This window comes from Stenella coeruleoalba (genome assembly GCF_951394435.1).
Source record: "Stenella coeruleoalba genome assembly, chromosome: 3".
NCBI classification, from domain to species: domain Eukaryota; kingdom Metazoa; phylum Chordata; class Mammalia; order Artiodactyla; family Delphinidae; genus Stenella; species Stenella coeruleoalba.
The window spans coordinates 129,861,698-129,884,922 of NC_137148.1; the positions used below are offsets into that span (position 1 = coordinate 129,861,698).

Consider the following 23,225-nt stretch of genomic DNA (forward strand, 5'->3'; position numbering starts at 1 on the left):
GCTTGCCTTTTTTCCATTAATTTTTTATTCTCTGTTTTCCTACTGTAAAGGCAAGAAATATTTACTGGGGAAAATGCAAAGGTAGAATAAAGGGAGGAAAATATCCATCATAATTACTGTTGGTACTTTGGTGTATTTCTTAGGCACAAATAGTTGTTTTTCTTTTTTTAAAAACATAGATGTACACACATCATATCCCATATGCAATGTTATATCCTGTATCTTAAACTTAACGTAAATAAAGCACTTCTCCAACTCATCAACTCTTTGTTGAAGAGTCAGTGGTGAATTATTTTATATAGAAAACGTTTACATTGATGTTATGAATGCAAATGACTGCAAAATATCTCATTCTGAAGATGTTAGGTTGTTGATCTAACCATGTTAGATCAACCATGTTAACATCTAACCATGTTAGATGTTAGGTTGTTGATCTTCCCTTGTGAAACTTTTGGTTCTTTTAAAATTTTTCCTATTATAAATAATCGCATAATGAACACTGTTGCGTATAAAATATTCTCCGGTAGGCCGATTTCCTGAAATGGCTGCCCCACATGTGAAATTACTAGGCTAGTGGGTACAAATACGTCTAAGGCCACTGAGGAAAACTGAAGATCATAGGACATCTGCTTCTAAACATGAACACTGGTAGCTTCCCGTTTTCAACAAGAAACAAACCAGAAGCCTCTTCAATGCCACCTAGTAGTACCAAAATAGGTACACGTGCTTAGCTAACGCTCCCAGTCCCCTCCACGCCCCTCCTCCTGAGAAAATGCTGCCCAGCCCTAAAAGACTGCATGACCCTGGGCTAGTCCCTTCGGGCCTTTGGCCCTCATTTGTCCCCAGGCTACCCAGTGGAGAGGTGGCCTGACTAGGCGTGCCGAATTAGAGGATTTCCCTACAGCACTGAGTGTGTGTTTGACGTCCTGGGCGCCGAACCCCAAGCTCTGGGCCTCCGCAGGGCGCGGTCACCTCGCGGGTAAATCCCGAGGCTTAAAGCATTAGAAGCTACAGTTTACAGAGCTCCAGGGAGGGCCCAAAGTACGACAAGCCCTTCTCCACGCCGAGATTGGCCCAGCCTTTTCTACATCTCCTGCGCAGCGCCTCCTCTTCCCTGCGGTTCACCTAGTCCACCCTCCAGACCTAATCCCGACTTCCGATTCTTCCCAGCGGAAGGGTCACCCAAGCCCCTTGGGTCCCCTTTCCTCTCTCCTTTTCTTTCCGCGCCGACCAAGCCAGTCCCAGTCTCCACAGTGGGGGGTCTCCGCCACCCTAAGCTCCTGACCACCTTGCAAGACCTGCCATCAGACCCCCATCACCTCTTCTGCACGTCTTGCCACGTTATCTGTCCCGATCGTCCCTCTGTCTTTCCCGCCACGACTGTCTTTCTATCCGATTTCTAACCCGCAGGTCTGCGGGTCCTCTGGCCGTGGTCCTTCCGTTTCACCCTGTCTGAACCTCTCATGACAGTTTCTCTATCCCCTTTAGGTCCCCCCTCACATGCCCCTCCGCGTATCTCTCCCTCTGCGTCCCCGCCCACGTCTGCACTTCTGTCCCCCGAAAGTGATCCTCCGTACCCGGAGTCGGGCCCTCCGTCCAGCCGGGACCCTGCTAACCATCCATTCCCGGGCCCGGAGAGTCTGCGGCCCGGTTCCCCTCCCTCACCCGGGGAACTCTTCCCTCTTCCACTTTCTCTACTTTGAACCCATCCCAGCAGAGTCCAGGAAGTAGCCAGGCGCCGGGGACTGGCGGCGATGGCGCCCAATGGGACGCGCCAGCGGCGGCGGCGGCCCCGCCCAGAGTGCGAACGCGGCCAATGGACGTGCGGAGGCGGGACTTCCGCTGTCCCGCGGAGGGCGGGGGAGCGAACTGTTGTGGTGCGGAGCGTTGGGCGGGCGGCGGCCGGGCGGCCCAGGGGCTGCCGCGGGACTCGGGGCGCAGCCGAGCGGCTGCAGGGGTGGGGCGGGCCGGACGCGCCCCGGGGCCCGGACGCCGCGGGTTCGAGGCCGGGCCCCGCGCGGGGAGGCCGCGCCACCCCGGGGGAGCTGCCCGGCGGCGAGTTTGCCCGGCAGCCGAAATAAGGCGGGAGCCTGCGGGGGCCCTCGGAACCCCCTGCCAACCCGGGCCTGGAGTCCTCGGGGAGCGGCTGCTTCCTGGGACGCCCTCTCGGACGTCCCCGCCGAAGGGTAACGGTTAAGGGCCCCCGGCAGAAGGCGCCTCCGGGTGACTCCCGGCGGGGCCCTGCGAGCCGCAGGAGCCGACCCCGGGGCCGCGAGCGGGGAGGAAGGGGCTTGGCGGAGACGCGGGGCCGGAGACCGAAGGAGCGGGAGCGCGGCGGAGCGGAGCCGGGCCTCCCGGTCGCGGGGCAGGGCAGCGCCTCGGCTGCAGACGGACTCTGGGACCCTCGAGTGCGGGGGCCTCGGCAACCTGCCCCGCGGGGAGCGCGGCCGCGGAGTGGCCTACGGGGGACCCTCCCCCAGAGGGGCCGGCCCGGGGCGGGGAGATGAACGGCTTTAGCACGGAGGAGGACAGCCGGGAAGGGCCCCCCGCCGCCCCCGCCGCCGCCCCGGGCTACGGCCAGAGCTGCTGCCTCATCGAGGACGGCGAGCGCTGCGTCCGGCCCGCGGGCAACGCCTCCTTCAGCAAGAGGGTGCAGAAGAGCATCTCGCAGAAGAAACTCAAGCTGGACATCGACAAGAGCGTGAGTCCGCCCCCGCCGCCGGCTGGGCCCCCGCACCGGGCAGCTCTCGGGCCGCTGCCCCGGGCTGCGGGCGGGACTCGGGGGCCCTCCCCGCCCTGGGCCTCGCCGCCCTTTATCTGCAAACTGAGGAGTTGGGCTTGCAAAGGCCGCTCGGCGCTGGTGGGCTCTAACTAGGACTCTGCCCAAATCCGGGAGGTTAGCGGCGGGGGCTCCGAGGACCCTTTCTGCCTGGGAAGATTTGATACCAGTTTTTAGCTCATTTTATTGGTGCAGACATGGGAGCAGGAAGAGGTGGGTTCATTTGGTTCGCCCACGGAGGAGCAGGTATTAGGGAGGAGGTGATGAAGGGACCCAGCTCTTCTCCAACTTCTCCCTCCTTCGCGGATCCGTGTTATTCCTTCAGAAAAAGAAAGGTGGCAGTTACGTCCCTGTCTGGGGCGGCCTCAGCTTCTGCAGAGGGTCACCGAGCTCGCTGCTCAGCAGGCAGCTGTGGGGACCTGGGATTTTCAAGGATGTGGCAGAAATAAGACCAAGATGTGGTCTCGGGAGGTGGCTCTGGCAGTCGAAGTGACGGAAAGGAAGAAAATCCATTTTTATAGGGTTAACTTCTTTACAAATACCCAGGAGGTTGGAGGTGGGTAATTTAAATTTGAATAGAAAACTTTTCCTGTGTGATTTCACCACTTCTAGTTAACTATTCTAAAGATGGGCGTATTGTCAACCAGTTAAGAACTGTTTGTTTTGACATCTGTTGCTGCAAGCCTTAAGTGGCTGCCTGGTGATTAGGAATTGGAAGTTAGAGGGGTATTTAATATTCAGGTAGACCAGCTAGGAGATTAGGTGGTTAACATCCATTCTCTTTTAGGACCAAAATTTCTCCACTTTGAGGGGAAATCAGAGATTGCTTGTTAAACTGAAAGGGCACCCACTTCTCCATTTCTGATTTTACAAGTGAAAATGAGGCCCAGAGATAGGAAGTGACAGTGCCAAAGTCACACAGCACCTAAGAGGCTGGTTAATTTCTTGAATCCGTTGTCTGATTTACTTCCAAGCCCCATGCATAAGCCTTGATTAAGTGTTTAATAAGTAAAAAAAATTCTTCCCTGCCCTTCCTTCTACGCTCTTCACTCTCACCCCCATTTTTTTCAAGTTAACAATTATATTTGCAACTCTTGAATGGAAAGATGCTACTTTGAAGTGGTTGAGGGTGCGTTGATGGCTTTCTTAGTACACATCTCTATCAATGAATGAATAAATGAATAAAAGGAATTATCTAAGCAAACACTGTCGGCTAGACACTGTCGTGGCCTGGATTAGGACATGTATGGAAATGAAATGTTTAATTCTAAGACAGTAATGAATTCATCCTCATGGAAACACTGCCCACCTTCTGTTTAGGTTGTTGGGAGCCTTTACTTGAGCAGCTTATAATAATAATAATATTTTATAGTACTAAAAAAAAAAGAAATTCCCAGTTCTTTTAAACCCACCATCTGAACAATTGTGCTGCTGCAACTGAGGCTCCATTTTCCCAGTGACCCCACTGGAAAACCTGTGTTGGGCTATGTTGACCATTTGACACACGCTGTCTAGAAGAGAGGCAGCCTGAGCCTGGTACTAGAGTTCCCAAAAGGTAATGCTTCTGAAGGAGTAGGATTTCAAGGCAGACTCACTCACAGTTTGTTTGAAGGTGGTGTTGTGGAGTCATTTCTTCTGAAAGGGATTCTATTTCATTCTCACAGGCTTGGGCAGGAATTCAGTTTTAAGTAACTGCTGTGTTACAAGAATTTTTAGCTGTTGCAGAAAGTGAAAAAGGAAAAAAAACACTAGAGCCTTTTCTACCACCCTCCTTTCTCCACCCCCAGTTCCCTAAAGGCCACTGGGCTCTGAAATTTCTGAAAACCAATATGTACTTGAAAACAGTTAAGGAGGAATAATGACTATTTATCTTGTAAAGGGGTCTAGCAGAGAACCTTTTTAAATAATAGCACCTTAAATCCTACTCATGCAGTTTAACTCCTTTCATGTAAACATTGGCAGTGTTCTGTGATTTATTAAGATATAACATGCTTTCAAACATCCCTCCAATTGACATATATCTGCTTTTTTCTGGAGAAAAGTAGAAGTGGAGAATAGAGTAAGGAAAACATTGCAGGAGGAAAGGACGTGTGCCAGGGGTTAGAAGGTCTGGATGACCTTGGCCGGGTCATTTCTCCACTCTAGGTGGCTTCAGGTTATCCCAATAGAAAATGAGATGGGAGCCAGGGGGCTTACACTGGTGACTGCTGAGTTGTCTTCCATCTAGGATTCCATTATTCTAGTGTCCTGACTTGAAATCTCCCAGCCACAGCTTTAGGAATCACGTCTCTGCCTGTTCTTTTTCCAAGTCTGTCGCTCTGTGAATTTGAGGAACAGCTTAGTCTCTCAGACCTTACATGTGAGACTAGCTAACATGAGGGCCAGCTTCCTGTGAGGTATGTAGGGTATGCTGTGAGTGTGCTTGCTTTCCTCATAAAAGCACATCCGGTAGTCTATACATCAGCTAGGTGAGCTTCTTTGGGACAGTGACACGTGCTGTGTCCGCAGGTCCTGTGACAGAGTTGAATCTGGCAAAGCTATTCCAATCTGTTGCCATATGTAAATGTGGCTTTTACTGGCCTAAGCTGCTTTTAGATGCGAGGGGGTGGCTGTGTTGATGCAGCAGCATTTATTGATTACCTGCTGTCTGCAAGACACCCTCACAATGTAAACTTAAAACTACTCATGACTCACTAATCCAACCACATGAAAGTGCTAATTCATCTGAATAAAAAACAGTTTTCATTGTTTTCTCCGTGAAAAGGCCTGAATTAATTACGCTGGTTTCCTATCAGCTTACTTTTATCTTTAAGCATTTGAGGAATAAACTCATTCAGAAGTCTCTCAAGAACATTTGCGCAACATCTGGTTCAGTGTCACCAACCCCAAGTCATTTACAGTCATCCTCCATTCAACCCTGCTAGTTATATTCTTAATAAGAACACGTTCTTCACATCTTAGCTGCTGTTGCCGCCTTCACTTACTATTATAATAAGCCTCCAGCCTGCATTAGAAAAGCAGCAGTTGTATCCAGCTTCTTTTTTTTTTAAAGTTTCTTATTTATGTATTTATATATTTTGGGCTGCGTTGGGTCTTCGTTGCTGCGCGCGGGCTTTCTCTAGTTGCGGTGAGCAGGGACTACTCTGTTGCCGTGCATGGACTTCTCATTATGGTGGCTTCTCTTGTTGCGGAGCACAGGCTTTAGGTGCACGGGCTTCAGTTGTTGCAGCACGCAGGCTCAGTAGTTGCGGCACGGGGGCCCTAGAGCGTGTGGGCTCAGTAGTTGCGGCACATAGGCTCAGTAGTTGCGGCACATAGGCTCAGTAGTTGTGGCTCGTGGACTGTAGAGCGCAGGCTCAGTAGTTGTGGCACACGGGCTTAGTTGCTCCGTGGCATGTGGGATCTTCCCAGACCAGGGATCAAACCCGTGTCTCCTGTATTGGCAGGCGGATTCTTAACCACTGCGCCACCAGGGAAGTCCCCCAGCTTCTTTTATGTGGTTCCACCTTGTGAGAATTTCTGCACCTCTTTCCACTTCTCTTTGTGGATTAGATGTGTGGTGATGCAAGAATTATAAATAGATACACAGAAATAGTTTTTCAGAGGGTTGTCATCGTACAATAGTAACTGTTGTCAATGTAAAAATAGGCTGTCCCATCTACCATTACCACAGTGCCTTCTTTCCTGCTTTCCTGCTCCCGGGGCAGTGCATTCCAGCAAGGTATAAGTTCCTAACTCCTACAGGTCTGAAAATGTCACGTCTCTCCCTGCTTCAAAAACCTTGGGCGACCCTGTCTTGTTTGAAGGAAAGTCTAAGCTGTTCTCATGCCCCTGACCCCCAGATTTCTCCTGATGCTCCTGCACAGGCAGCCGCCTGCATCTAAGTGACATGGTCTCCTCAGGGCCTCTTCACTCACGCCTTCCATCGGCCTCATTTGAAACTTAAGTCGTGGCCTTTCCCATCTGGAATGCTTCCTGACTACCTGCAAATCCTCCCTTCTGGTCAGGGACCTCCACTCTAGCTCGCTCAGCCGCAGGGCCTTGCCCTTTGCTGTATCCATACCATTTGTTGTATTTATCATTCAGGGGGGACTTGGTTTATAACGCACTGCCCGGTGCGATATTAGCGTTCTCTTTGAGGGGTTCTCATTGTGCAATTCAGTAGGAAACTGGTGGAAATGATGGCTTGCATCTTGTTCTTCCTTGGTGTCTCCAATGCCTCGCAAGGGAGAAAAACCCCATAATTTGACAGATACCTGTTGCTGTTTCCATGGAATTGGCAACTCTGACTTTAATTTGCTTCCCAACAGGTAAGACACCTGTATATTTGCGATTTCCACAAAAATTTCATCCAGAGTGTACGAAATAAAAGGAAGAGGAAGACAAGTGACGATGGTGGAGATTCTCCTGAGCATGACACTGACATTCCTGAGGTAAAGGTCCAAAACTTTACCTTAAGAAAGCTGGGAGAATGGATTCTAACCTGATCCTTACCTCTGGCCTGGCCTAAGAAGTAATTTTAGTCTCCTCTTTGTTGCTGTGGTGTATTTGAAAAGTGACTAATAGAATCATAGTAATATGGAATCTGAGAGCTGAAAGCTTAGAAATCAACTGGTCTGACTGCCCCACAATTTTACAGACACTCAGAGTCACACACACAGTTTGGGAGCCCCAGTCCAGTGCCCTTTCCAGTAGGCTGTGCTGACTTTCTTCAAAAAAACCCTGTGAAATACCTAAATACAAGCACAATGTCAAGTTTTTAAAAACTTTGTTTTTGGCCTTAAAGTTAGAGACTGAGTGTATATGGATTGGGGGAAGTCATTTCCCCTCTGTTTTCTGGTCTGCAAAATGAAGGTGTAAGTTGTCAGGTCACACCAGCTCTGATTTTCTGTTACTCTCTGATTCCTGGTCCAGGCTTGTTCCCAAAGATCTATTCCAAGGTCAGTTACACTGGCCCAGGGTTTCTCAACCTGGCACTGTTGACATTTGGGGCAGATACTTCTTTGTGGTGGGGCTGTCCTGTGCGTCGTAGCATGTTCAGCAGCATCCCTGGCTTCTACCCACTAGGTGCCATGTACACCTAGTGTCTCCAGACATTGCAGGTGTCCTCTGGGGGGCAGGATCATCCCCTGCTGAGAACCGTCGCACTAGATGATGAGCCCTAGGCTTCTCAAACCAGAAGCCTGCCTTTCCTTCAAGGTGCCAGTGTCTATTAAGCAAGGCTACAGGGAGGAATATCGAATTTTCTTTCTATCTAAATTGTTTTCACTTAAGACTCAGCAAAAGAAGAACCGTTTATAATGTACACTGGATATTTGATGCATGAATATTTCATAAGGCAACCGCCTGTTAGCACTCAAAGTGAAAATGACTGTGTAGGAATAGAAAGAGTAGGCAGGCCTTTGTCTGCAGATGTGGAGGAAACCTTTGAAAATATGGCCCTTTCCCTCTGCCCCTTCCTGTGTCCCCTTTTCTAGCATTGGTTTACAGTATCTTTCTAATGCTTTTAGCATTTTTATTATTATTTTATGAAAAAATGGATGTATTTACTTTCTAAATGCTTTTCACAAAAAAAAAAAAAAGGTTTGAGGAATGTTTGAAAAGAAAGAAGGACTTTGGTCCCTCATATTGATCATTCATTTTGTTTTTAAGTGCTCTCCACCTGCCTGAAGCAAGAACATCTCTTTTAGAGGCAGGTAAAGGCAGCCCAACTTTCTGGGCCTTCAATATTTCATGACTGTGCAGCTTTCCTCTCTTCCTTTGTTAGAAAAAAAAGGGAGGGTCCTTTCCCCTCTGTTACCCAGTCATCTGCAGAGACCCTGACCCTAACCTGCTGATTTGTACATTTGCTACAGTAGCTTTGAGCTTTCTCTGGAAGGCTGTTAAGGATCCTAATACCCGAAGGCTGAGCCTAGGGGAGAACTATTTGAGAATACCAGTACTTCCCACTATCCTCCGTCATGCCCCTCTATCTACTCTGTGCCGAGCTCTGGCCTGTCTTCCTCCAGGATGTCTGTCTGCTTTTACCTTTGCTCTCCATGCCTGCTATGCCCTCTAGCATCAGCACCCCTGCAGAGCTCAACTTCACCATCTCATTTCTGGACCATTGCTGCAGCATCTCCCTCTGCTGTCCCTCCACCCCCAGTCAGGCTTCCCACAAACCACCACAGATCCATCTTCCTAGAACAGCGCCCTCCCATCTAGGTTCTCTCCTTCTGCTTGTCAAGACACGCTACCACCCAGTCTCACCTTTTAAACCCATCACGAGAGCCTCTGACCCCTAGCCCGTATGTCCTCTCATGGCTTTCCGAGCCCATGGCCTTCTCTCTCATTCCCTACTCTAGTTCTTTTCCTCACTGTCTCTCTAAACCCTGCCTCTCCTTAGCAGAAGCTTCACAACCTCCATCAGCCTTCTGGGACCACCCCTCCCCCGCCAGAACTCTGCTTCCACTGTTGTTTCTGTCCTTCCAGCCAGTTATTAGTCCTTGGTGGACCATTTCTAAGACTTCTTTGTAGTCTCTCCATCCCCACCCCTATCTAACGTAGTGCTAGGCACACAGTGGGCTCTCAGTGAGTCGTGGCTGGTCAGGTGATGGATAATGTGTTTCTCCTCTTCTCTCTAGGTTGATCTGTTCCAGCTGCAGGTGAACACTCTCCGACGTTATAAACGGCACTACAAATTGCAGACCAGACCAGGCTTCAATAAGGCCCAGTTAGCAGAAGTAGGTAGACAAAATTGCGCTCTAAAGAGGGAGAGCCAGCGTTGTGCTTCTGATGGTGACCTTGATTCTCCATGTGTGTCTATACGTAATCCCTTCCATACCTCTGGAAGCAACTTCCTCTTTCCTCTTTTGCACAATTTAGAATCCCCCAGCTTTAGACCTAGAAAGGCCTGATTTCCATAAAAGAAACCAGGGCACAGAGAAAGGAAAGGACTTGCTTAAAACCATACAGCAAGTTGGTAGCTTGGAATCTCAAGAGTCCTGATTCTAAGTTCTGAGTGTTCTTTTGTTTGTTCATTTGTTTGAATCTTGTTTTGCAAGATTCTTTCTAGATATGTTCCATTCTGCACATGAGGTGTGTCTGATTAATCATCCCCAAACCTTTACTCATGTTCTGTAGGAGCTATTTTTCTTTCTTTGGTTGTTTTCCTTGAATTCTTCTACTCTGATGTTGGTAATGGAAGTATTTATTACAATGAACGGAGCCTAAGAACGTTTTCTCCTGCCCTGAGTCCCTAACACAGTTCCGGGCGTGGGATGGGGATGCGGGTGCTCCACTGGCCATTATTTTAATATACTGACAGCCCTGCCTTGATACTTCCGTCCTGTTGGCATTTGTGTGGGTACCCTCTCATCCTTCTTTTCTAAATGTGTTTTTCTGTCTATTGTAGAAAACTTGGGAAATGATGAAAAATGCCATCCTACTATTCAGAGACAACCACTCTGTAGTTTTCATTCTCTGACTCCCTTTTTATCTGAACCAGTGCCCTCGGTCCATCCAGAGATTTCCTTATGGGGTCACATCCCTGTTGGTTTGTGGTCTTCCCTTTAGAGCTTTCTTGCCGATCCATCATTTTTCCTTAAACCTCTCCTTCACCAGCGTCCAGATAAACCACAGAAGCACACAAGCCTTTCCTACTTCAAGATAACATTACCCTAGCCAGTGTCCACCCCTGGTGGGAGGGGTGGGATGAGATGGGGCAAGAGGAGACCTGCATTCTCAGGGCTTGGAAATAAAGTATCAGGAATACATAGTAAATGATGAATTTTTCTTCAAATCTCATGTCTTTCAAGAGGCAGTTATGTACTATTTAGATGGTTTTTTGGGTGAGACACTTACATCTGTTCAATTGGGTATTTATTTGACACAATTTTAAAAGGACACTTTTCTGCCCAGTTCCTGGGCCTGAGAGCTTATGGTAGCAGCTGGTCAACCCTTGCAGTCCCAGTCTCTTGCTCCATGAGGATGACCTTGAGACTACGCCATGATGGACAGTTGGCTGCCACTGAAACAGAACTGCACCTTAGGAGTGTTGTGGAATAAAGTGTTGCTTTTGGAAGCCTGGAAACCAAATCACCTAAACCTGGGAAGAAAGGGCATTCTGCATCCTGTAGCGCTGCAGGAAGTTCTGCAGTAATCATAACCCCTTCCATAGCTCTGGGAGCAACTTGCTGTTCCCTCTTTCGCACAGCTTAGAATTTGTGGCCCTCGTGGTTCACGTGGTTTAATGGACTCTGGTTTTCCTCCCCATGCAGACTGTCAGCCGACACTTCAGGAACATACCCGTGAATGAAAAGGAGACGCTCGCTTACTTCATCTACATGGTGAAGAGTAACAAGAGTAGACTGGACCAGAAATCAGAGGGCGGCAAGCAGCTTGAGTGATGATGAAGCACATCTTCAAGAAGTGAAGTATAATGCTTAATGCACAGGTGATATCTGCTACATTTAAGCCCGTAAAGACTGTTAAATTTTATTGTAAATAAAAAAGTTTGAATGATGAATACTGTAAATCTTTTCGGTCAGGAGGATTATATTCTCATGATTCAGCATGTTTATACACAGACTTTAAGGCAACTACTGGACTAAAAAAAGAAAAAACAAGATCGGAAAAAGAATGAAAGAAAAACAATGTATTGCCACATTCAGCCAAGCATTAAGTCAGTTCTACTGGAAATGTGGGATGACAGATATTTTGGTAGTCATCTTGTAATTCCATGCTGCCACACGTGAGGTGTAGCCCTGGACCAGCAGCGAGGTATGGCTTGGCGGGGAGGTACATGAGCAGACCCGTCTGCTGGGGACATAGGCGCCCCTCTTTGTTGCAGGCTTTGTCGCTTATCAGCAAATCCATTTGACACTGGTCCCTCGCCAGCTTTGTGCTTTGCACACAGTAGGCACTCAGTCAGGATTTGCTGGTTAATCCAGCTGTCACTAACAGTGCCAGCCTTGTGCTTCCCACCTCCAGGTATTGAGGCCTCTGCCGTTTCTGTTGCTCACCACTTAACTTCCGGAGTGTGAGGAAATCCTGACGCACCAACAGGATATTTCAGGTCAGACGAGAACTTCAGGGCAATCTCATGTGCCAGGCTGTATCTGTGGAGGTTCCAAAAACACTGAGGCAGAGCCCCTCCCGGGAGCCACGGCTCTTTGTTCACCCCTTCATGCTTCATGGTCAAGTTATGTATTGTGACTTCAGCCATTCTCCTGTGCCAGAAATGCTTTGACAAATGAAGATATTTAGTGGCGTGGGGCTCATGTTCTCAGAAGTACTAATCCTTAATTCACAACCACAAGAAAGCTGCCACGGACCATGTGGTTCCTGCTCCAAAGTCCAGCTCTGGGATAGAAAGTCTGACCAGCTTTGACCTCCTTGGAGGTCAGCAGCAAATCATGGGTTTGAGCAACACAGGTCAGTGCCATCCGATGTTCATTTTTGTGAGCAATTTGCCTCTCCTTTAGGGGGGACGATTGCTAAAGTTTTTTAAGTATTAACAATTACCTGATTTTTTTTATGTTCAAAAACTCAGATTCCTCTATCTAATTATATCAGAGCCAAAGTATCCTTTGAAAACAAAGCTTTATATCCAAAAGTATGCTTTTGCAAAATTTTCTAGTCAGTGTGTTGGGGGGCAGAGGGTGTGGACAGGGAGTGGGAAGGAAAGAGAAGAAAGGACTTGAATTCTAATTTCTGACCATCTTGACATATATTGTGGTCAAAGGTATCACTTTCTTACTCAGTTTTCATTCTGAGTTCTTTCTTAAGCCTTAAAAAATAAAAGCAGGGCTTCCCTGGTGGCGCAGTGGTTGAGAGTCCGCCTGCCGATGCAGGGGACGCGGGTTCGTGCCCCGGTCCAGGAAGATCCCACATGCTGCGGAGCGCCTGGGCCCGTGAGCCATGGCCGCTGAGCCTGCGCGTCTGGAGCGGGTGCTCCGCAACGGGAGAGGCCACAACAGTGAGAGGCCCGCGTACGGCAAAAAATAAATAAATAAAATAAAATAAAATAAAAGCAGCAGTGGACAGCCTGGCCTGGCGGAGCATTTTAGTGACTCACTGACGGCTTAATCTGAGCATCCACGCAGAGAAGTCAGAACAACCCCACCCCCTGGCCCCCAAGCATGGTGGTGGAGTGGCCAAAGGTCTCAGTTCCGTGGAGCATGCATTCCGTGGACGGGGACAGGGCCACCACTCTCACTAAATAAAACGATGTGTGTTCGCTGTAGCCAAGGTTTCACCAGTGTTCACGATGCATGTCTAGCAGATTGCAGCCTTTTAAAATATGTATAAATGAATGTACATAGAGCATACTCTAGACTATGAAGGGATCTTATTTTCATACACCTGGGCACGTGAGGGTGCTCTCTGCGTGTTTTTAGTTGTGCAGGTTCAATAGGTATTCAGAGTGTCTCGCTACTCACAGCTGAAGACTGTTGATGTGTGAGCATCAGGAAGGCTCTAAAGTATGTGGCTTATGTCGGTTTTTTTCCTGAGAAGCTGAGTTAGAAAGGCTTTGAAGGTGTCAAACACCAAACCCCCTTTGTCAAGGGGAGTGTTTTCTCATCAGGCTGGAGTTTGGGGACAGGTGGGGTTAAGGCGTTGGTAACCTGCTCTCTGGAAATGTCCACATCTTATTGAGAAAAAAAGTGTGTCTTTCTGATGTTTGAACCAGAATTGTGGATGTGTAGGTCTTGTCACTGTTTCTTCAATAGCAGATCTGTGTTCCCAGTTGAGAGACAGCAGTACGCTTCTATACAAGAAGCTGTGGTGTTAGGCTCCGTCTGTTCAAGTGTGTCTGTAAGAGTGCTTTCATTCCCACGTGAAGCCTGGGGAAACTTTCCCCTCTCAGCCAGATGCTGTGCATACTCGAGTCCCAAGCCGTCTTTCCTCTAAGGGGAGGTCCTTTGGAAAGTGGAGGTTATGGGTGTCTTAACTGTTGAAAGCATGTCAGGTGAGAGAGAAGACAGAGCTCTCTGAACTTATATTTTCCTTGTGTGCAGAAATCTATTCTTTCATCAGACCACTAAGCCACTTGCCTTAGCCTCTTCTGCAGTCTCCCATGGCTTGATCTGGGGCAGGAGACTTCTGCCTGTCAGAGGTGGCCGACCCTCCAAAGCAACCGGATCTGGCTTTGGGGAGCAGTGGGGCTTGGGGAAAGCAGCCCTCATCGTGGCTGCCTGTTTTTTATACCACCTGTCAAGGACTCGTGTGTCTCTCCACCTGTAATGTTGCAACATTGCCTTCTCTCCTCTTGGTGCTCCTGGGCAAAACTGGAATGTGCAATCCAGAACTGGCACTGTCTTAAACAGCACAGCTCCTGCCTCAGTTTCCAGCCTGCTGTGATTCTTTCATAGGCCCTGAAGGGTGTCACATGGAATTGTCAACATCTTGCCATTTGTGTTGCTTCATTTTAAGGTTTTTAAAAAACAAACGGACAAACTTCTTATTTCAACGAACAAACCCTTAGGTTGGCAACATCATGTGAAAAAAATCATAGCTGAATCCCTTGAAAGATTGCAACCAAAGGATTCAAGACCGCTGGTGTAAAAGGAAGAGGAATTTCATTTATGTGATACAGCCGCCAAGTTGTTAGACGTTCCTGTCATAGCTAAATAGTCACATCTAGTCTTCCAGAGAGCAGATATTAATAATTGTTTGCAGCTGGAATGTTGCATCTAACCTTGGCATTTCAGCTGTTTATTTTGTGGGGACTTTTTTGTTAATATCCTGGAGGGCACCTGCCTGGTAGAAAGGAGAAAGTAGGAGAGGGAAGTTACTCAGAGGCCCGACCATGGATCCCAGAGTTGTTGCTGCACAGAAATCATCCGAAGGCTCTCAGTCATTACCATGACAAGATCCAGAAGTTGGGAAAGGACCTTTAAGTCATCCAGTCCAGTCTCCCCATAGGTGCTGGCATTCTGCCTACAACCGTCCCACCAAGGTTTGAGCAGTCTGGGCTTAAACACCTCTGAGGACAGAGAACTCACTACCTCCTGGGGAAGGCTGTTCTATCTTTGTAAACCTCTGGCTTTTCTATGTTCTCTGGAATTTCCATCTTAGTCTCTGCCTAATGGGGGCCAAGTTAGTTGGCCAAGGACCTAATTGCTGCACTGTCCCAGGGCATAGTGTTTGTCTCTGGGGAAGGAGCAGCTAGCATATAGACACTCTGGTGTCCTGGCTGTCCTTCCCCCCTAGTATTAGTTCCTTATTGGAGATGTTGAGGTAACCCCAATGTCATCCTGCTGGGACGAAGTATAACATCATTTTACTCCCTTGATCTTGCTAAAGCTGATGGAGGAGGTCAGGGTAGGAGGGAGTGCTATCAGGCTGCTAAAAAAAATACCTTAAGACAGAGGAGGCCTTAGTTTTGTGCTTGCCTCACAAAAACTGATGCTCATATCACTTAGGAAAAGTTGTAGCTAGAAGATTTTAAAATATGATCATTGCTCTGTCTGAAGTTGAAAGGTTATAGGGCCCCTGAGGGCTTGTACCTTAAGATTCCTGCAAGTACGTCACACATTGTTTTTATGGAGAAAACAAAGCTTAGAAACTTGGGAGAACCACATGTCTCAGTGCCAGAGAAGTGCCGTATTTTCAGGCTGGAAAGTCCTTTGAGGTCGCCGTTGCCCAGTCCTTGATTTTTAGAGATGGGGAAACTGAGATTTGCAAAGACTTGCCCGAGTGCTGTGGCATCATCTGGACTAGGCTTCTGTCCTCCTGACACTTCTGGCGCTCGTTCACTTTCCAACTTGCAGCATAGCTGTAACCCAGTCTGCAGTGAGCTGCCCTCAGAACCTTGAGACCTAGCCCTTGAGCAGAGGTTCCCAAGGCCAGCCTGGCTCTCAGGGAACCAACCTGTAGAACTCAAGGTTGTGAGACAGGACTGGGAAGGCAGTCAGTTGAGTTTTGCAAAATGAATGGGAGGGGAGAACAGAAGGAGCCTGTAATTTAAGACCAAGGTTCCAAAGTCCTGGCGGGAAATGTGGTGGTGTCCTAGACTCTAAATTCTCACTAAATACACTTGCCTTTCAGGTGGGTCACTCAGGTGACCCTGACATGAACAGACACAGCTCTGTGGCCCTGCCGTTTGCAGCCCCCATCCCTGTTAGCGAGAGAGACAGTTGAACTGAAGGACAGGTGAGCTCAAGATCATGCCCTGGGAAGCATGGTGCTTTAGGGATGCCTTTGTATTCCTTTCACTTTATTACAGACTGTTTTCAAGTTTATGGTTAGGAAGGGTAAAGTGATCCCATTTTTTGAGGTGGAATCCAGCCGGGGGCAAGGTGGGACCTTTTCTTAGAGTAGGAATGTCTACAATCAGTCATTTCATCTAGCTTGCACCTTCAAACGCAAACCCTTCGGTGGCTTTCACTTAATGAACACATCTTTGCCAATGACAGAGGCTTGTACAGGATCCCTGTTTTCACATGTCTATTATCTGTTATTCCCGTCAGAGTGTTTTGGGGGTGCGGGTTGGTTTGGGTTTTTTTTCCATTTTGTGACTGCCTTATCGAAAAGCAAGTGCCCTTCCATTCCAGGCTTCCTCATATTGTACATGTTTCCTGCCAAACTGGGGGGATCATTTGTATTTTAATTTTGTAATCTATGGCTCTGTACTGTTGAAAGGCTCTCAATTCTGTGGGGTCTCCTTAGTATGTATGTGACTTTTCATGTTGCAGTATCACACAGATGGGATGGCCCGACTTTCGCTCTTAATAAACGATCTGAATGAGAAACAAGAGACACACTCTGTTGTACCCTTTGAATGTCCACATGGAGCTCAGATGCTTTCACTTGCACATTCGGCCCCTGGCTGTGTAGGACAGTGACTGGGGACAGCGATCTGTCCTCCACTCGCCCTTCCACTCCCAGTGCGCATCATGTGAGTTCAGCTCACAGAAGTGTGACCCTGCCCTCCCACTCACTCCTGTGCAAAGAGATTGGCTGTGGTTGGACGTCCCGATTCGAGCCTGAGTGCTGCGTAGCACAGCAGGTACCCTGGCCCCAGAGCTTCACTCTGGTCTTCAGTTACCCACCTATAAAAGTTCTAAGTAAACTGGATGGACGGTTGCAAATTAAAATGCCTGTTGGGGGCCGGGGGGCGGGGGAGCTATAAACTGGAAAATCCAGGTCCCTTCTAAGGACAGCCACCGCTGAGCTCCAGCCTGTTGTTGCCACGTGGGAATGCCAGCCCTGTGTGGCCAGTTCTCACAAGTTCTCAAGAGGAACTGGAAATACAGACCTTTACATAAATATCTCAACGTTTAACTATCTCAAAAACTTACATTTAGCAATGTATGAGCCGGCATTTCTTCACCTACAGTAGAGCCTTGGTATTTAAAGTTGGTCCATCATCTGAACGCTTGTTAGACCTGCAGAATCTCTGCCCTGCCTCGCCCGCCACCCGGCCACTAAGTCAGAGGCCCCAGCAAGTTGCCTGCTCATGCTGGGCTATCTGACTCAGCTGATTGGTGGAGGCCCCGGAGGCCTCTGGGATGAAGCCCCTTGGCCAGCCAAGCCTCAGACACACAGGTCTTTCATTTTAGATCTGTCACTAGTGTCACTTTTCCACATCTCTGTCCTCAGCAGCATGAAAGGGGGAAAATGCAGTAAATATTTCTGTTCATATTAGTTGACTAGTAGTACTGCATGCTAGCTCTGAAATTTTAAACAGGAATTTACAAAGTATGGTTCTTCCCCTCAGTACCCTCCCCCTCTCCCAGTCCGCTCCCATGTAAATGATGTGGAGGTTGACTTTTCAGGAGGCATTTTGGGGGGCGAGGAGAGTGGGGAGTCCTGACTGTCACTGGGAGCCCACAGAGTCAGCGACGGTTTGTTGCCCAAGGATGTCTGAGTCATCTTCCTCTAGAAAGCAAAGGAAGGTCTAGTCTTCATACCATGTTGCCTCTTGATCTGAGGTATAGCATAAGTAGTTCCTTTCACTCTTCTGTCTGCTGCCCTCCCTGTTTTTCATATGTAACTGCTGAGGGCTGCCTCGAACCCCTCACACACCGAACCTAGGAGAGGTGGTTCGTTGCCAAGCTTCCCCCAAACTGGCCGGCCCCTGCTGGGGTCAGCCTCCTTTGAGGATCCACAGATATTGATTGTGATGGAAGGAGGAACCCATATCTTACTGTACCATTAGGACAGAAGTTCCACTAGGAACCAGACATCCTTTTTTCAAAATAGACCTTGAGAATATTGAATATCAGGTCAGCTGAGGTCCAGCCTCTTTGAAAGGTGCCACTTGCCACCTCCCACCCCCATCAGAATCCCCTACGAACCCTGTTACAATGCCAATTCCTGGGCCCCATCCCAGATTCTCAGTATGCAAAGCTCAGGGGCCGAATTCCAGGAATATGAATTTTTAAAATTTCCCCAAATAAGACTTAAGCTCATTACAGTTGAGAAGTACTAAACTGGTCCAGAGGTTTCCCAATCCAGCAGCTTCATCCTGATCAGGAATACTGGTTAGAAATCCCCAGTAAGACCTACTTAATGAGAATCTCCACAAGGGCGGCCCAGGGAAAATTCTCCTGGGGAATTTGCACATCTAGGTTTAGATGGCACTGAGTCCAACCGCCTCAGGCCCAGGAAGGGAAAGGAGCTACGTTCAACCTCAAGCAGCTCAGAAAGGTCAGAGCCTGAGCAAATACAGTGACATGCACAGCCACAAAGACACTTTTAAGATGAATCATTGGAATAGATGATCTTCCATCTGGAAAAAAAAAAGCAGAATGGAAATAATCCACAGTTCCCACCACAGTGCCTGGCATATAGGAGGAAACACAAATGTGTGGAATTGAATCTTCCATTTACTTAACAGTTTTTTAGTTTGTAAGGATCTTCCACATCCCGATATAGTAACAGCCATCAAGTGCAGTGTGCGTGCCAGACAACCTGTCACTAGTTTTACATACATTGATCCATCGTCATATCAAGCAGGAGCTGTTATTAACTCCGGTCTATGGAGGTGCAAATGCACGTTGAGGAACTGCCCAAGTACCAGTGGGAGCTGGAGGCACTCCTGGGAGCGAGTCCAACGGTCGTCCGACCCTAGGGACACCTGTCAACTCCACCATCAAAGAACTCAGGAGCACCGCGGTTTGAAGCAGTGCAGCCGCAACAGTTCCCCTTGCCCTGATCAACTGGATTCACTAAACTTCAATGAGGGATTCCTCGAAGTCACTGAGACTCTAGTTAGGAAGTTTAATAATGTTTAATGGAGGTTAACAAGGTATATCCAACTTTCCAGCCAGGTTTTAACTTACCAGAGCTGAACAGAGATTAACAAGCCCAGGAGGTGTAAAGGCACCTGCATGATTTAATGGGGTTAATGAAACTGTCAGAGGTTGGCGGAGAGGGACAGAACTGGAGCATGCCTCTGTTAACGAGTCAATCTGGTTGAGGTCAACAGAATTAAAGAGCAGAAGCCTGCCCCGGTTCACCCTGGGCACCACAGGGGTAGCAAGGAAAAGAAGCCCATGGTCGGACCATGGTCTGTCCTGGTTGGTGGGATCTGGAATGCTCCTTTCTTCTTTGTGCTTTCTTGGTGTTGTCTAAATTGTTTATAATGAGCATGAATCATCTTCACCAAGACTGTAAAATAGCAAAGCAGTTTTTTTAAAGTGCTCTCAAAGCATTTACTCTCCACTCGCATAGTTTGTTACATATTTCTAAAACCTGTAGAAAACAGTAAGAGAAGTAACAACAACGATAATAGTCTTAAATTAAGGCAGCACTTAACTGTTATAAAGGGCTATCACCTGTTACCTCCGTGGGTTTTTGTCACACAGTACAAAACAGGAATGTACAAAGTCACTGGTCAGTGGAGAAAGCAAGCCTCCTCTTCTGCCTCCCAGACTGGTGCAGTTTTTTCACTGAGCACTTACTATGTGACAGGTCCAACAATAAGCACTTTACTAGAAGTACTATTATTCTCTCTATTTGATAGATAAGGAAACAAGTTTAGAAGGGTGAAATGGTTTTTCCAAGGTCACCAGAGAGTGGTGGGTGGGGACGAATCAGACACAGGTCTATCTGACCCGAGTCCACTGTGTCCTGCTGCCTACTAATTGGATAAGCTAGCGTCTCATGGGAGCATTGTTTAGACCAGTGAAGAACTGTCAAATATGTCAAATAATAGGTGACTGGTTTTAAAAGTATTATACTTATGTCAAAATTGTAAAATATTTAATGACATAGAAGGATGTTCCTATCAGTTTAGAAATACCAGATATGTATATATACATATGCTTATTGTATGAATATATATATGCATGTGGATATGCATATTTATATATCGTATGTATACCCTTGGCCCTCCATATCCACAAGTTCCAAATCGAGGATACAAAGGGCCAACTGCACCATGCCATTTTATATAAGGGACCTGAGCATCCATGGATTTTGGTATCTGTAGGGATCCTGGAACAATTCCCCTGTGGATACAGAGGGACGACTGTACACACTGTATGTGTGTATATATATGTGTGTGTGTGTATTTATATATGTATATGTGTATATACACACACATTCCTGAATTTGTGACTATGGGTGTATCTGTAGGTATATCAAAATATCTATCTACCAACTCCATGTACAGCCATACTATATCTGTATCCATATTATTCAGAGTAAGGGGGAAATGGTCAGGAAGGAAAGGGCTTTCTGAAAATCAAGGGAGCTTCCTGGAATAAGAGGCTCCTAAGCGGGCCCTCGAGGGAAATGGAAGGTTTGACAGGAGACAAGGGTGAGGCGAAGTCCAGTCCAGAGCAGAAAGCCCCACATGCTGGAGTGAGGAGTTTGTACTTTGGAGTCACCAAATCTGCTATCATTAAAAATCAAACCAAACAACAGAATGTGGTCAAGAAGATGTTTGAGTGTCTGCCATGAGCCAGGTACCTGGGGGAATCTGGAAATGGACTCTGCCCTCCAGGAGCTGGGAATTTCAGAGGAGTTCATACCTAGACAGGGGTGGAAGGCAGTCCTTCCACTGCTGAAATCTTAGGGTCCACGAGGAAGCCTTGGAGCCCCTGAGTTCTGATGAAGGAGCCAAGCGTAATGAGCTCTGCCGTCTTGGAGAAGCCAGTGAGGCTTAGCAAATGTAATGAGCTTAATTAAGCTGGGGCAGCTAATGAGACTTCCTGAGGGCTCATGGCCATCAGCAAGGTTAGACTCTGCTAAGTGAGCAGAGGGAGGACACCTGTGCCCAGCCAGACCCCTCTGAGCAACGTGCTCAGGAGACAGGGGGTGTGCAAGAGTGGCCGAGCCCCAAGGAGCAGTGCAGTCCAAGGAGCAGGGGTCAGACCCAGCCATGTCAACAAGCAACCGCCTGGAGTGACATCACCTGATGAAGCTCAGCGCCGCCCAAAGAATGAGGACTGGGCTTCCCTGGTGGCACAGTGGTTGGGAGTCCGCCTGCCGATGCAGAGGACATGGGTTCGTGCCCCGGTCCAGGAAGATCCCACGTGCTGCAGAGTGGCTGGGCCCGTGAGCCATGGCCCGGAGCCTGTGCTCCGCAACGGGAGAGGCCACAGCTCAGCTGGGGGAAGCTGAACTTGACTGAGCCAGTTTAAACAGTCCAAGGAGGCCCTGACATTTTCAATGATAAGGATGTTTTCTTTGTGGTTGCTAATGTCATCTTCAAATGCATACTATTCATGTTTCTATCCAGTAATATTTCCAAAGCTGAACATGGAAAAGTGGTCAGGATGACATACCTGCAGCAATGGTAGCTTTTATTTGTTAAACACCTACTAGGTGCTGGACACTGGGCTAGAATACTTATGTGCATGGTTGTAATCCTCACACAAACTTGCAGAGAAGCTGTTATCATCCCTAGTTTTCAGATGGGGTAACTGAGGCTCAGAAAAGTTAAATAGCTTACCCAGGGCCTTATAATGAGCCAGAATTTGAACCCATGTCAGTCTGACCCCTCCATTGCATCATGCAACCTCTACCACAGAAGGAAGTAGAATATTGGCTGTGTGGGGGAGATGGAAGAGTAGTAAAAGCAGTTAGAAAAACTCAGGATCCCAGCAGTCTAGGGTATTTAGGGGGAAACAGCCCTCTGCATTCCATTAGCCCAAAGCAATAGTGACAGAAGGATTCCGAGTTACGAAGAGAAGATTATGTTTTGTTCAGTAGCTCCTATCCAAAGAAAAAGAAAGGAAAAAAAAACATACATATATGATGCATTTTAGACTTTACATAGTAGGGAAGCACAGACCCCTGCCCCAAGGCACTTTAGGGGATCTTGGATTGCAAAACCCTAATGTCCCTCGGGAGTTAGCCTCATGCCCAGGACTCCTGGCTCTGTGAACTTTCTGGGTCCCCTCTCTGCTCTCATCAACTACCAACGGAAGTTAGAAAAAGTGTGCCCTGGGGCTCTAGGGTCACTGCATAGGGGAGAGAATCTTGGCTGATTCTCTACATTGAACTCAGAGGAGGGAGAGTGGCCACCAGGTGGCGCCCTCCCCTTAGTCAGTGGCAACCCCAGGCCACCTGGGAAGGAAGGCTCAGGGCTATTTTCTGTCCCCCTCACAAGCTGCTGTGTTTGGTGAATGCCTTGATTCATACCACTGTAAAAATCTGGACAGTCAAAGCAGAAAGCGACTTAGATCTCTGGTCCCAACCCCTCATTTTACAGATGACAACAAGGTCCAGTGGGAGCCAGGAATTGCCCAAAGTCACAGAGCAGGCTGAACCCCCTTCTCCTGACCGGTGGGCCTAGTGCTTTTTCCACCACACTAACTGTTCTCACACTCCCCCAAACACCTCGCACACCCCACCTGGGACTGCCAGAATACTACGCTGAGCCAGAGCTGGCTCAGCTTCCCTGCCATTCCCCGTTGCTTCCTAACCAGGCCCTGGAGTCCGGCCCCAAATGCTACAACAGCAGCAGTGATAACAGCTCATGTTTACCACTTCCTACTCTGGGCCAGCCTGTGAGCTTACCACTTGTTATTTAATCATGATTGGATCTTCACAATGTCTCTGCAAGCTATTCTGCTTTCCTTTTTACAGAAAAACGCTCAGAGAGGTTAAGAAACCTGCCCAGTGCCACACAGCCCATCTAACAAGCTCATCTGTCTGTGAGTACAGGCCTGCGGGCCAGTCCCAACCTCCTTGTTGACATTCACCCCGTCTCGTATGCTATATTCTCTGTTTCAAAACACCGTCAAAAGAGCTTTTCCCCTTTTTGCCCGACAAGAGTTCAGTAGGGTGAGGAAGGGTATTGTTAGCCCATCTTAGAGGTTAGAAAACTGGGGCCCAAGAGGATAATTGGTCTGAGGTCACCTGACTCATGAGAGACTTGGATCTGGAACCCAAGGTTCCACCACTGAGCGGGACACTCCAGAGGACACTCCACATCTCACTGCCCCACCTACAGCCCTGCTGATGTCCCTGGAAATCATGGAACTCAGCGGCTAAAACTGCAGGT

General features: G+C 48.1%; 1 protein-coding gene across 2 annotated transcripts; it reads left to right on the forward strand.

The window, feature by feature from the left end:
- Positions 1-1,778: 1,778 nt before the first annotated feature.
- Positions 1,779-22,954, forward strand: SAP30L (SAP30 like). 2 transcript variants are annotated; one of them, XR_013827489.1, is made up of 5 exons: positions 1,779-2,701; positions 7,090-7,212; positions 9,403-9,501; positions 11,038-15,916; positions 22,808-22,954. XR_013827489.1 is itself a non-coding variant. In XM_079916087.1 (4 exons), exons 1-4 carry the CDS (start codon positions 2,504-2,506, stop codon positions 11,164-11,166), a joined length of 549 nt encoding a protein of 182 aa, XP_079772213.1. In that variant the 5' UTR covers positions 1,779-2,503; the 3' UTR covers positions 11,167-16,510. The 2 variants fall into 2 exon arrangements, 1 of the variants encoding a protein (XP_079772213.1); XM_079916087.1 differs by lacking the exon at positions 22,808-22,954 and having other exon boundaries at positions 11,038-16,510.
- Positions 22,955-23,225: the final 271 nt, after the last annotated feature.